At 39.7% G+C, this 13,686-nt stretch overlaps 1 protein-coding gene across 4 annotated transcripts in view; it reads left to right on the forward strand.

Moving 5' to 3' along the window:
- Positions 1–1,211: 1,211 nt before the first annotated feature.
- scara5 (scavenger receptor class A, member 5 (putative)) overlaps positions 1,212–13,686 on the forward strand; it is a 57,445-nt gene continuing 44,970 nt past the window's right edge. The window contains exons 1-4 of one of the 4 annotated variants that reach the window (XM_057823643.1): positions 1,212–1,379; positions 3,822–3,910; positions 3,971–4,089; positions 4,772–4,900. In XM_057823643.1, the coding sequence (XP_057679626.1) occupies positions 3,978–4,089; positions 4,772–4,900 (241 nt within the window). In that variant the 5' untranslated portion in view covers positions 1,212–1,379; positions 3,822–3,910; positions 3,971–3,977. Of the gene's footprint in view, positions 1,380–1,818; positions 1,928–3,821; positions 3,911–3,970; positions 4,090–4,771; positions 4,901–13,686 lie in introns of those variants that run through there. The other 3 variants (XM_057823645.1, XM_057823644.1, XM_057823642.1) reach the window with 3 other exon arrangements.

The raw sequence follows: 13,686 nt of genomic DNA on the forward strand, positions 1-13,686 counted from the left end.
ATATAAAGGGCCACTCAGGACCATAGGGGCCCCTGAATGACCCTTAATCTCTTTTACTTTACATTCACATATGTATTTTTCCTTTTTTTGCACCGCCCTATCTTAGCAGAGAAAGGTTTGACCACGCTCTGGCGCACTCAAGGCTAAACTACGTACGTGCCCTGAAGCAAGAAATTAAAATCTGTCATTGTTATAAACTCTAAACATGGCGAGTCGTCATAAATCAGGTGCGCAGAAAGGAAAAGAGATGAAGATCATAGAGGTGAACGAGAAAAAAATGATGAAATGATGAGCTTGCTCAAAAAAAGGATTTCACTGATGTTATAAATGACTTTGCTGTCAAAAAATCTAGGAGCATCACTGTTTGAGGGCTTGAAAAACTCACGGATGTGTAGGGGGCAGGCACAGGATGTTTAGTTATACGGTTTTGTTGCCTAGCAGGCAGGCATAGCACTCTCAGTTGTATTGTATTGTAGTCTACATGGGACAATAGATGGAAATTGGTTATATTGTGTCACATCACATTACGGTCTGTTAAATTTAACTGTCCATTTCAGATTAAATAATTTTAAAATTTACATTGTCATTGCTTGCAAAGCGTTAAAAGTACTGCGTATGTTGTCGTGACAAGGCGGTGGCAAGGGGTGGGATGGTGTGGGTTGGGGGTGGGGCAATAATTGTCTCTTGCCCCCGGTCCCCTGCAAGTCTGTTGACAGCCCTGGGTAAATGTACGGTCCAAAATCACAGCCACACATGTTTTTCCTGCCATTTAAAATGAATAGAAAATTTGGACGTGCATAGACGTCAATTGTATGGACGTGCATGGTCTGCAAAAATGCCATACACCCCAAAAAATGCCACATACCAAAATCAATTTTGCCACATACAAAAAAAAATGACACATGCCAAAATCTATTTTTCCATATGGCAAAAAAAAAAAAGCCACCTGCCAAAATCAATTTTGCCACATACCAAATACGCTAGTCGTTCTCGCTGTCTCTCTAAAATGGGTTATAGTGTCAGGTACGCAAGTGTTATGCACGTGTAGCTCGTAAACACTAGATGGCGCATGCGCACAGCTGAAGATGGAGTCTACGTCCTCCTTTGAGAAACTCCAGCTGGACTTTGCTTGACTTTTTTGGATCACGTGGACCGTGGTGATGTTTTTGTAGAGGTTGCACATATTCTCCGCTATAGTCGGCCGTCTGTTGTTGTTGTTGCAGCGGGAGGGAGAAGAGGCCGTGCATGGTGCCTCTTTCAGCAGCGTGTGCTTGTGGAGCTGCCGGTCGACTTTTGGTTTGTGATGCAGGGAGGGAGGATGAGCTGCTTGGAGTTGTGATTTTTTCATCTTCTCCGTCCTCCAGTTGACAGCTGACGAGGTGAGTGGAGAAAAATTTGTGTCAAAATATGAGAAACAGTGCGGTGTTGTATTCATATCTTCGTATAGCCTTGTTTAGAGTGCCTCGTTGTCTGTCATAAGTGCGTGCATGTCATGCTGAGAAAGTGGAAGCGCCAACTTTGACTTAGTTATTCATGCTTTTTAAACATTTTTTTTTCACTTAACAGGGATTCACTTAGTTTTTAATGGTTTATGAAAGTGATTCATTGTCAAAGAAATGAAACATTTTCCAGATAGAGTGGAGTCTTTGCTTTCCCACCATCCTTTATTACACTGACTGATACACGGGGTATGCAAGCACACAAGCAGAAGCTATGTGGGGGTGTATAGGGGGATCTCCTAGCAGCCTTAATAGATCCAGTCCAAATGTCATTCTGCCTCCCTTAATGAGAAAGTCAGGACTGAGCGCTTTTAAGGGCTTTGTCCAACCCGGCAATCTCCTACTGCGGCCTCCTGGGAATTTCGGGACTCACAATTGCCACCGCTGCCAGAGTTTGTTCAGAGTTATGAAACTATTGTTTCCCATAGGTGATTATAAAAATTGGTCATTAGCAGACTTCCTGTGGCTTTTCAGGGATGGAATCTTGAGAGTTTTTTCTGGATCTCCACATGATTGACATGTCTAACAAATTTCATACTGCTAGATGAAACTGGCTTTAGGGGCGGGATTTTCAAACTCCATCCATTTGCCATGTGAATTGTACTTGTTTAAGATTTGGTCGTTTTAAATCAAAATGGCAGATTTCCTTTTTATTTTCACATATGGCCTCTTGAGAGTTTTTTGCTGGTCTACTCATGATTGACATGCCTACCAAAATTCATGTTGCTAGGTAAAACTGTCTTTGGGGGCTGATTTTTTAAACTTCGTATAATACACTTAGTCAAGTGTACTTGATATTTTGTAGCCTCAAATCAAAATGGAAGACTTCCTGCTGCTTTTTAAGGATGGCTTCATGAGAGTTTTTTTATAGGTCTACTCATGATTGACATGTCTACAAATTTCATGTTGCTAGGTAAAACCTACTTTCGGGGCTGAATTTTTAAACTTCGTCCACAGACTTCGTGTAGTGTACTTGAGATTTGGTAGCTTCAAGTCAAAATGGCAGACGCCTGTGTTTTTTTAAGCATTGCTTCTTGAGAGTTTTTTGTAGGTCTACTCATGACTAACATGTCTACCAAATTTCATGTTGCTAGATTAAACTGGCTTCGGGGGCTGATTTTTTTTTTTTAATTGAGCCCATCTGTCTGTAGGGTACTATATTTGCTTAAATTCAATATGGCAGACTTCCTATTGATTTTCAAGGGTGGCTTCATATGAGTTTTTTGTAGGTCTACTCATGATTGACATGTCTACAAAATTTCATGTTGCTAGTTAAAACCTACTTTGGGGGCTGAATTTTTAAACTGAGCCCACTCGTCTATGCTGTACTATATTTGCTTAAATTCAATATGGCAGCCTTCCTGTTGCTTTTTAAAGATGGCTTCATGAGAGTTTTTTGTAGCTCTACTCATGATTGACATGTCTACCAAATTTCATGTTGCTAGGTAAAACCTACTTTGGGGGCTGAATTTTTAAACTGTCTACACACTTAGTGTAGTGTACTTGAGATTTGGTAGCTTCAAATCAAAATGGCAGACTTCCCTTGGATTGTTAAGCATTGCTTCTTGAGAGTTTTTTGTAGGTCTACTCATAATTAAAATGTCTACCAAATTTCATGTTGGTAGATTAAACTGGCTTCGGGGGCTGATTTTTTAAACAGAGCCCATCCATCTCTATAGTGTACTATATTTTCTTAAATTCAATATGGCAGAGTTCCTGTTTATTTTCAAGGATGGCTTCATGAGAGTTTTTTGTAGGTCTACTCATTCGTGACATGTCTACCAAATTTCATGTTGCTAGGTAAAACCTACTTTGGGGGCTGAATTTTTAAACTTCGTCCACACACTTAATGTAGTGTACTTGAGATTTGGTAGCTTCAAATCAAAATGGCAGACTTCTTGTTGCTTTTTAAGCATTGCTTCTTGAGAGTTTTTTGTAGGTCTACTCGTGATTGACATGCCTACCAAATTTCATGTTGCTAGATTAAACTAGCTTCGGGGGCTGATTTTTTAAACTGAGCCCATCCTTCTATAGTGTCCTATATTTGCTTAAATTAAATATGGCAGACTTCCTATTGCTTTTCACACATGACGCCTTGAGATTTTTATTAGTCAGTCTACTCACGAGTAACATGACTACCAAATTTCTTTTCGCCAAGGCAAACAGGCTTGCGGGGATTCATTTTCAAACTATCCAGAGTGGTGCCAATTTTCTTTAAAAGTTGCATTTTTTTGGTATAAAACCCAACTAAATTCTCTTGAGATCCACATAACATTTAAAGTAACCCTTCTTGTAATGTTTTATGCATTCCGGACTTCCCAGAGATATTCTCCTTGAAGAAAAACACACGGAATGTAAGGACCAGGTTATGCATACAAATCCGACCCGGCTTCTCGTGGACTTCCAGCATGGTAATCCAGATTCTATATGACTTTAATCAATGTGTCACGGTGTGTGTGTTTGCATCCAAGCCAGGAGATGGAGAACAAGGCCATGTACTTGAGCACGTATGAGGAGAGGGAGAGCTCGTCCATGTACGAGGACGCCTACGACGGACATAATTTGTCCAAGCTCAACCTGTGCGATGAAGGTGAGGCAAAGTGTAGCAAATACAAGGTCGACCTTTAAAAAAACACCTGAATAAACAATGTTTGCAAGAATATGAACATGCAAAGTGCACTTTAAGGCAGAAGTTGCTTGGCTTCCTCTGAGCGTGAAGGTTTTTGTTGTTCCTTGGTTAATTGAGGCTAAATTAAGCCATACATGCCTTAAAAGTGAACTTCCTTTTTACATTGCGTGATGCCAAGTTGCCGTGTCGTCTTCCTGACTTGCTGAGCTGGATGTTTTTACGCCGCTATACGTTCCCAACATGTGACACAAAGACGCACACGCACATATCTGCGACAGCTGTGTTTGTCTTGAGTGTGTGTTTGCGATCGTATAAGGGAAGTGTGCGTGAGAGGCTGCAAATTCGACTTTAAGTAACATTTGGCTGGCAGTTGACTGAACATATATGTGATATGTGAGCACTTTATTGCGCGCAGGGTCCAAGCTTTGGTCAAATTTGTTCCCAGAAGAACTTAATCTGATGTTTTTAATCTGTATTGCATTCTTGAGTGGAGACACGGACGGGCTGAAGTCCAAAGCAAACTCTTAATGTGTCGCCATGTGGAAGCCAAGTGTCTCATTGTATCGGCAGTTCGTTGTTAGACGTTGCCGTTAAACGCTTTGGACCGACTGTTGTTGTTTCTGCTTCTTTTTTTCCTGATCAGGTTCTGGAAAACGACGCAGGAAACAAGATCAGTGTTGCGCTCAGCTCAACTCTCTCGCGGCCATCAAGTATGCCATCTTGTCGCTCTACGTACTCGTGCTGCTCACCATTTTTGGACTTTGCCTGGCAGGTATGGCAACTTTTGCCTGATTTTGTTACTGATTACAAAATACCAATGATGTAAAAATGAAGGCTAACTAGCTACTTATCACCATAAGAAACTGACTTCAGGGGCTGAATTTTCAAACTCCATCTATTTGTATAGTGTATTGTAATTGTTTAATATTTGGTCGCTTCAAATCAAAATGGCAGATTTCCTTTTTATTTTCACATATGGCCTCTTGAGAGTTTTTTGTGGGTCTACTCATGATTGACATGTTCACCAAATTTCATGTTGCTAGGTAAAACTAACTTCGGGGACTGATTTTTTTTTTTTTTTTTTAACTTCTTCCATTCGCCTAGTGTGGTGGAGTTATGATTTTGTAGCTTGAATTCAAAATGGCAGACTTCCTGTTGCTTTTTAGGAATGGCTTCATGATAATTTTTTGTAGGTCTACTCATGACTGACATGTCTACCAAATTTCATGATGCTAGGTAAAACTGACTTCGGGGGCTGAATTTTTAAACTTCATCTAGTCCGCTTAGAGTAGTATACTTGAGATTTGGTAGCTTCAAAACAAAATGGCAGACTTACTGTTGCTTTTTAAGGATGGCTTCATGAGAGTTTTTTGTTGGTGTACTCATGACTGACATATCTACCAAATTTTATGATGCTAGGTAAAACTGACTTCGGGGGCTGAATTTTTAAACTTCATCTAATACGCTTAGAGTAGTATACTTGAGATTTGGTAGCTTCAAAACAAAATGGCAGAGTTACTGTTGCTTTTTAAGGATGGCTGCATGAGAGTTTTTTGTAGGTCTACTCATGATTGACATGTCTACCAAATTTCATGATACTAGGTAAAACTGACTTTGGGGGCTGATTTTTTAAACTGAGCCCATCTGTCTATAGTGTACTATATTTGCTTAAATTCAATATGGCAGACTTCTTGTTGCTTTTTAAGGATGGCTTCATGAGATTTTTTTGTAGGTCTGCTCATGATTGACATGCCTACCAAATTTCATGTTGCTAGGTAAAACCTACTTTCGTGGCTAAATTTTTAAACTTCGCCCACACACTTAGTGTAGTGTACTTGAGATTTGGTAGTTTCAAATCCAAATGGCAGACTTTCTGTTGCTTTTTAAGGATGGCTTCATGAGTTTTTTGTAGGTCTATTCATGACTGACATGTGTACCAAATTTCATGTTGTTTGGTAAAACTGACTTCATGGGCTGAATTTTTTAACTTTGTATAATAGGCTTAGTGTAGTGTAATTGAGATTGGGTAGCTTCAAATCAAAATGGCAGACTTACTGTTGCTTTTTAAGGATGACTTCATGAGAGTTTTTTGTAGGTCTACTCATGATTGACATGTCTACCAAATTTCATGTTGCTAGGTAAAACTGCCATCGGGGGCTGAATTTTTAAACTTTGTATAATACGCTTAGTGTAGTGTACGTGAGATTTTGTAGCTTCAAATCAAAATGGCAGACTTACTGTTGCTTTTTAAGGATTACTTAATGAGAGTTTTTTGTAGGTCTACTCATGATTGACATGTCTACCAAATTTCATGTTGCTAGGTAAAACTGACTTCAGGAGCTGAATTTTTACACTTTGCATAATACACTAGTGTAGTGTACTTGAGATTTTGTAGCTTCAAATCAAAATGGCAACGGAAAATGGAACCAAAACCTAGCATTAAATTACAAAGAATTAGCTGCTGGGAACTGTAACAGCTTTAATATTGTAAGATTTTTAACACATGTACAGTTATGTTCCATAATCTACCATAAACATATATGTCCATTGGGATCTATTATAATTTTCTACAACTTTGCATTCATGCTCCTGGAGGAGCAGAGTGGTTTTCTCCTTTTTTTGAGTTTTTTTTTTTTTGCATATGTCTGTAATCAATAAGTTTGCACATGGAAATAGTTTCATGTCCATCTCTTGTTTCGGCACTCATGACATCAACCCAGCTTCGCAATGAAGGACGAACACACACGGGAAGAGTGTAGTCTTTTGGGTGCAATTGGGGGGTACGTGATTTCCATGTTACTGTAGCCGTTCGCTACATTTTAGCGTGGCGAACACACACGACGGATAAACAAGTCACGTCTAGTGTAAAGTGAAACGCTAACAATTGAGTGAGAGAAAACTGGCCTTCAAAAGTGGGGCCACTTTTGGAATGTGGCCCCCCCCCTTAACTCTCCAAACCCTTTTGTAATGTATGTTCTAGATAATATGGTTGGACAGATGTGATGGGAACCTCTGGATAACTCTCAAAACGATACGATTTGCGATACAAGGCACATGATAACGAGGATCTCACGATATGGCAATTATTGCTGCAACGATTAATCGATAAACTCGAGTAATTCGATTAGGAAAAAAGCTTTGAATCAGATTTTGATTCAAGTATTCTTTTAATTAGAGTGGCATTGTAATGGTTTGTTTTGAAAGTGTTTCTATTTAGTTTTATTGATTTGGGTAGCTACACCTCCCTCTAGTGGCAACAGTGACTCTGCCATAACTCGTCTATATGGCTGAATCCAGCTGCTCCCTGTTTAGCCCAACATTAGGTAAGTTTTTGTTAGCGATAATATGTTTTTTTACGCATTCGTAATTTAGTTTAAAGATATATTCAGCCGTTTTTTTGTGGGACTATGCGTTTGAACAATTTGTTAAGAATGTTGTAAAAAAAAAAAAAAAAAAAAAAAAAAGCATTTTATAGCATTTAAGCTAGTGGACTTTTGCTCTGCAAGTTAGACAATTGTTCTTTTGTTGTATTTAGATCCTCGTTTATTTTTTTTTAATACCGTTTGAGGCTAAATTTTTAATTTATTTTTAAATGAAAGTGCAATTCTGCATCGTTTGACAAAACACTCAGGAATTTTGTTTTTAAAAGTGCAATCTTAGCAAATGTTTTTCATTTCCTGAAATTTGTTCTGCAATGCATTGCATGTTCCTAATCCGATTACTAGATTATTCAATCTAACTTGTTGGTTGATTGATCGACTACTAAAATAATCGAGAACATCCCAAAATGAATATGAATCGACTTAAAATCCACAAGAAGTGGCCTGTATGTGCCCTAAAATGAACAGGAATTGACCTCTACACAGCAAAAACACACCTCCTAATAACCTGTTAAAGCAACACTTGGTAACTTTTCAGTTTTGGTTGATTTTAGCGACACTGGTGGACAAAAGCGGTAGTGTTTTTCCTTGAGGAAGACTGTTTCCCATGCGGACCAGCACTGCGATTCTCATGAGTACCAGAGCACACCCGCAAAGTGTCATAAAATCATCAGTCAATCAAAAATCAATCTCCCGGTCGCCTGCAGAAGGATTACACAACATTTCTGTTTCCAGCGGCTGTGTGGAGGATGAATAGTTATAAGGTAATATATCCAGTTGTGGCTGAACAATAGCATATGACAGCGGCAGCGAGTGCAAGACGGGCCTCCCTTTTTTTTCCACCTCAGACAAATTTTTTGTCTCTTTTGTTGCTCTGCCATCTTTGCAGAATTCGTGCGAAAGCGTTCGTATCAACTTCCGTCTTCATAATGAATGGGGAAAAGGGGAAGTGACGTATGCCGTAAAGCAGTCAGCACATTTGTAGTTTTTTTGCCACCCTCCTCAAAATTAATTAGTGATGGTGAAAGTGATACAGACCCCCTCAAGATATGAAAGAAGTGTCATTCCAGTAGTTGTCAGTCGACATATTATCACAAATGAAAATATAGTATTAAAAAAAGGTTGAAAAGTTACCTAGTGTTGCTATAACACTTGAGATGGAGAAAATTATTTGACTAGATTCAAGAAAAATAATCTGATTAAGGCATTATAAATTTGCAGTGTGCGAATGTTGATGGCACTCGACCTTCAATCCATTTTGAAATTAATACCATGTCAAAATGAATTGGACGTCTAGCGCTGTCAATGGCAGCCTAATACATAGTTAACATAGACAGTTCCGGTGGAAAAGTTTGCTAGCAATCTGTTGGTTCCTTGCCAGGCAATGAGTTAATTTCTGGGCATTTTACGTTATTTCCTCTTCCTTTATGGGTATTTAAGGGTCACTTCCTGTTAAATTTTGGGGCATTTCACGCCATTTTCTGTTGATTTTTCGGTCTCTTCCTTTCGGGGAATTTACGGGTCATTTCCTGTTAATTATAGGGCATTTACAGGTCACTTCCTGTTGGGGCATTTCACGTCATTTCCTGTTGATTTGGGGGCAATTACAGGTCCCCTCCTGTTGACTTTGGGGCGTTTTTTGGTCACTTCCTTTTAATTTTGGGTAACTGAACAGGAAGTGACATGAGAATATCCCAATATGAATATGAAGTGGCTTAAAATCCACACAAAGTGACTTGTAAATGCCCTAAAACGAACAGGAACTGACCTCTAAATGCCAGGAAAACTGTCTGCGAATGCTGTAATTTCAGTGCCAATGACAGTGCTAGACGTCCAATCCATGTTGAAATGAAATAACGTCTGGCAACCAATGAGTTAACATAGGCTAGGTTCATACGGCAGGTCTTAATGCAATATTTATGACTGTTGTCAAGCCTGCCTCTTCCCTAAAAGCCGAGTTCAACCTAAGCGCTAACGCTAATGTACATCACTATCGTCCTCAGTGCCTCTCGCTCTTTGCTGACGTAATTGCTGCATAAATTCCAATTTTGGAGACTTGACAGTTCAGACCGCAGCCACATTCTGGAAAAATGTCGCCCAGATAGGATTTTAACCACATGCGAAAGTGACCTAGTTCGGATTTGAAATGGTCCACTTTTATGCAACCTGTCCCGTTCAGACCGTCAAGTTAATGTCTGACTCGTGTCGGAAAATCACGTTAAAAAAAAATCGGATTTGTGCATTAAGACCTGCGTTATGAACCTAGCCATAGACATTTCCAGTGGAAAATGTTGCTAGCAACGCGGTCACTTCCTGCTGATTTTGTGTGAGGGAGTGACTCAAAAATGTCCCCAAATGAATAGGAAGTGACTCAAAATCAACTTGTAAATGCCCTAAAATGAACAGTAAGTGACCTGTAAATGCCCACAAAAGACCACAATGGTAGCCAGTAAGCTAACATAGATACTATTGTAATGCAAGATTTTGGTAGCATTTGTTTTTTAAACCAGTCATACTTTTTTAAAACAATATATCGATTCTTAGTGGAAGCATATCCATGACCTTTTGGGCTACAAAGTATCGCGATATATCACCTTTTCGATATATTGTCACACCCCTATTAGACAGTGATCACATGTTCGCCTCTATCATGTATGCAAAATTCTACACAACCGTTATCATCAAGTTCACGTCCTGTGTTGGTGTACTGTGGTGTATGTTACTTCATATCACTCCGCGTTTGTGTACGTTATGATACTGTAAGTTGATTAGGGTTAAAGCCCAGAGGAAAAACCCTGGCTGGGGGGCCTACTTTTCCTCGTATCCATGTGTGTATGTGTACTTAATGGCTTTTTCACCTTGAGCGAGGGGCCTCCTTGCAAATGTCAAAGTTGTTAGGAGACAAGATGATGAAGACATTGGGGACGAAGTGTGTGTCTAGTCCTGAAAACTTTTTTTTTTTTCTTATTTAGGACTGGCTGCCTGAACAAGCAATCAAAGTAGACTTATGTGCCAAGTAGCCTTAGAGCATGTAAAAAAAATGCGTCTGTTTGCCAGTTTTTTTTTCACAGACTGGATTGAATTCTCACTTGACTCTCAGTTAAAGGTGCTGTGGAATGGCGAGCATGTCAAAAAATTGGAAAATGACGGCTCTCGTAATTTTGTATGTAGCAAAACGAATTTGGAAATCATATCTGGCTTTTTTTACCATTACATTCCTATACCACGCATAAGGGAAAACCCTGTTTTTTTCCTGCATTATGACATGATAACCAGAATTGATGATCATGTCAAGCTTTCTAGCACTGCACTAGCTAGCCAAATTAGAGTGGAAAATAAGTATTTGGTCACCTACAAACAAGCAAGATTTCTGGCTGTCAAAGAGGTCTAACTTCTTCTAACGAGGTCTAACGAGGCTCCACTCGTTACCTGTATTAATGGCACCTGTTTTAACTCATTATCGGTATAAAAGACACCTGTCCACACACTCAGTCAGTCATACTCCAAACTGCACTATGGCAAAGACCAAAGAGCTGTCGAAGGACACCAGAGACAAATTTGTAGACCTGTACCAGGCTGGAAAGACTGAATCTGCAATAGGTAAAACGCTTGGTGTAAAGAAATCAACTGTGGGAGCAATTATTAGAAAATGGAAGACATACAAGACCACTGATAATCTCTCTCGATCTGGGGCTCCATGCAAGATCTCACCCCGTGGCGTCTAAATGATACCAAGAATGGTGAGCAAAAATCCCAGAACCACACGGGGGGGAACTAGTGAATGACCTAAATAGAGCTGGGACCACAGTAACAAAGGCTACTATCAGTAACACAATGCGCCGCCAGGGACTCAAGTCCTGCACTGCCAGACGTGTCCCCCTGCTGAAGCCAGTACACGTCCAGGCCCGTCTGCGGTTCGCGAGAGAGCATTTGGATGATCCAGAAGAGGACTGGGAGAATGTGTTATGATCAGATGAAACCAAAATAGAACTTTTTGGTAGAAACACGGGTTCTCGTGTTTGGAAGAGAAAGAATACTGAATTGCATCCGAAGAACACCATACCCACTGTGAAGCATGGGGTGGAAACATCATGCTTTGAGGCTGTTTTTCTGCAAAGGGACCAGGACGACTGATCTGTGTAAAGGAAAGAATGAATCGGGCCATGTATTGAGAGATTTTGAGTGAAAATCTCCTTCCATCAGCAAGGGCATTGAAGATGAGACGTGGCTGGGTCTTTCAGCATGACAATGATCCCACAAACACGGCCAGGGCAACAAAGGAGTGGCTTCGTAAGAAGCATTTCAAGGTCCTGGAGTGGCCTAGCCAGGCTCCAGATCTCAACCCCATAGAAAATCTGTGGAGGGAGTTGAAAGTCCGTGTTGCCCAACGACAGCCCCAAAACATCACTGCTCTAGAGGAGATCTGCATGGAGGAATGGGTCAAAATACCAGCAACAGTGTGTAAAAAGCTTGAGAAGAGTTACAGAAAACGTTTGGCCTCCGTTATTGCCAACAAAGGGTACACCTTTTTTTGACATTATGACTCAGATTTAGTTCAGCCATCAAAAAATTAAACTTAAAAAAGTCTCAAAACATGTCAATAAATGCACACCTGCCAGTACACACATCTTCACTAAGCCACTTTGAAAACTTTGCCTGATAACAAGATGACAGAAGTTAAAAGGCGGGCATCGATGTGAACCAGATGTGAAAAAGTGCAAGAGGGCAACCAGGACAGAGTCACTCAAAGACACTTAAAAAAAAATAACAGAACAACAAAAAGACACCTCGCCACTTTAACGCTTGTGAACGCTTTGAAGGAGGGTGCTGGATTCTTGGCGCGTTTGCGTGAAAAAAGCAACACAAACACTAATAAAAGCACGTCTGGAAAGTGGACAAAGTGTGGCCTGTGGGTTACACATAACGCACCGACAAAAGTGACTTCACATACCCAAAACCTGGCTTTAAATTGACTCTGAGAACATAAAAACTCCGCTAATGTGTGCCGAGTTCTCCGCTGAACAAAAGGGCCTGGAGAGCGTCCAAACGTTCCGCAGTGGGAGTGCTGTTTAAGTGGAAGGTAGACACACACAAATACACACAAACATGCAGACGCCAGAGCAAGCCAAGGCTCTTTCAGGCCATCAAACACAAGTCATTAACGTAGCGGCTAATTGGATGTCTCGCTATCTCTTTTCTTTTAAGACTTCTTTTTTGCAGCTACAAGTTGGGCCTTTATGATACGAGCCAAGCCATTCCAAGACCAAGCGCTTATCATGAAAAAAAAATTCTCCATGAGAAATCACTGAATTCACTTCCCATTATCCCCCAAGTTACCCATAAATAATAATTCAAGACATAATTTTAAGGCTTAACAGTAACCTGAAAAAGCATTGAACATTATAAAAACAATGTTTGTTATATACAAGTAGGGCTGCAGCCATCGATTATTTTAGCAGTCGATTAATCTATCAACTAGTTAGTTCGAATAATTGAGTAGTCGAATTAGGAACATTTAATGCATTCCAGAATAAACTTAAATAATAATAATAATAAATAAATGAATAAATAAATGAGGATCTAAGTACAACAAAAGAACAACTGGCTAACTTGCATAGCAAAAGTCTGCTAGCTTAGATGCAATAAAATGATAACGTATTTTTTTTTTTTTTTATACAATGCTCTTAAGAAATTGTTCAAACACATATTCCCACAAAGAAATGCCTAAATATACCAATAAACCTACATTTCGAATGCATAAAAAAAATATTAGCCCAAACAAAAACTTACCTCATGTTGGTTGAAACAGGGAGCAGCTGTGTTATATATACTGTTGCCACTAGAGGGCAGTGTATCCACCCAAATCAATAAAACTAAATGCAAACACTTTCATAACAAAGCATAACAACACCACTCTAATTAAACAAATACTCAAAGCAGCAAAATTTGATTCGAACCTTTTTTGTAATCGAATTACTCGAGTTAATCGATTAATCGTTGCAGCATTATATACAAGTATTTACCGTGAGGGCTGAAGTCTTCTAGGGCCGTAACGAAAGCGCAAGCTAGCTAAGCAGGAGGAGAGAGACAACACGCAGCCATACAGTGGGGCAAATGAGTATTTAGTCAACCACCAATTGTGCATCTTCTCCTATTTGAAAAAATTAGAGATGCCTGT

Source organism: Corythoichthys intestinalis, chromosome 19, assembly GCF_030265065.1.
Source record: "Corythoichthys intestinalis isolate RoL2023-P3 chromosome 19, ASM3026506v1, whole genome shotgun sequence".
NCBI lineage: Eukaryota > Metazoa > Chordata > Actinopteri > Syngnathiformes > Syngnathidae > Corythoichthys > Corythoichthys intestinalis.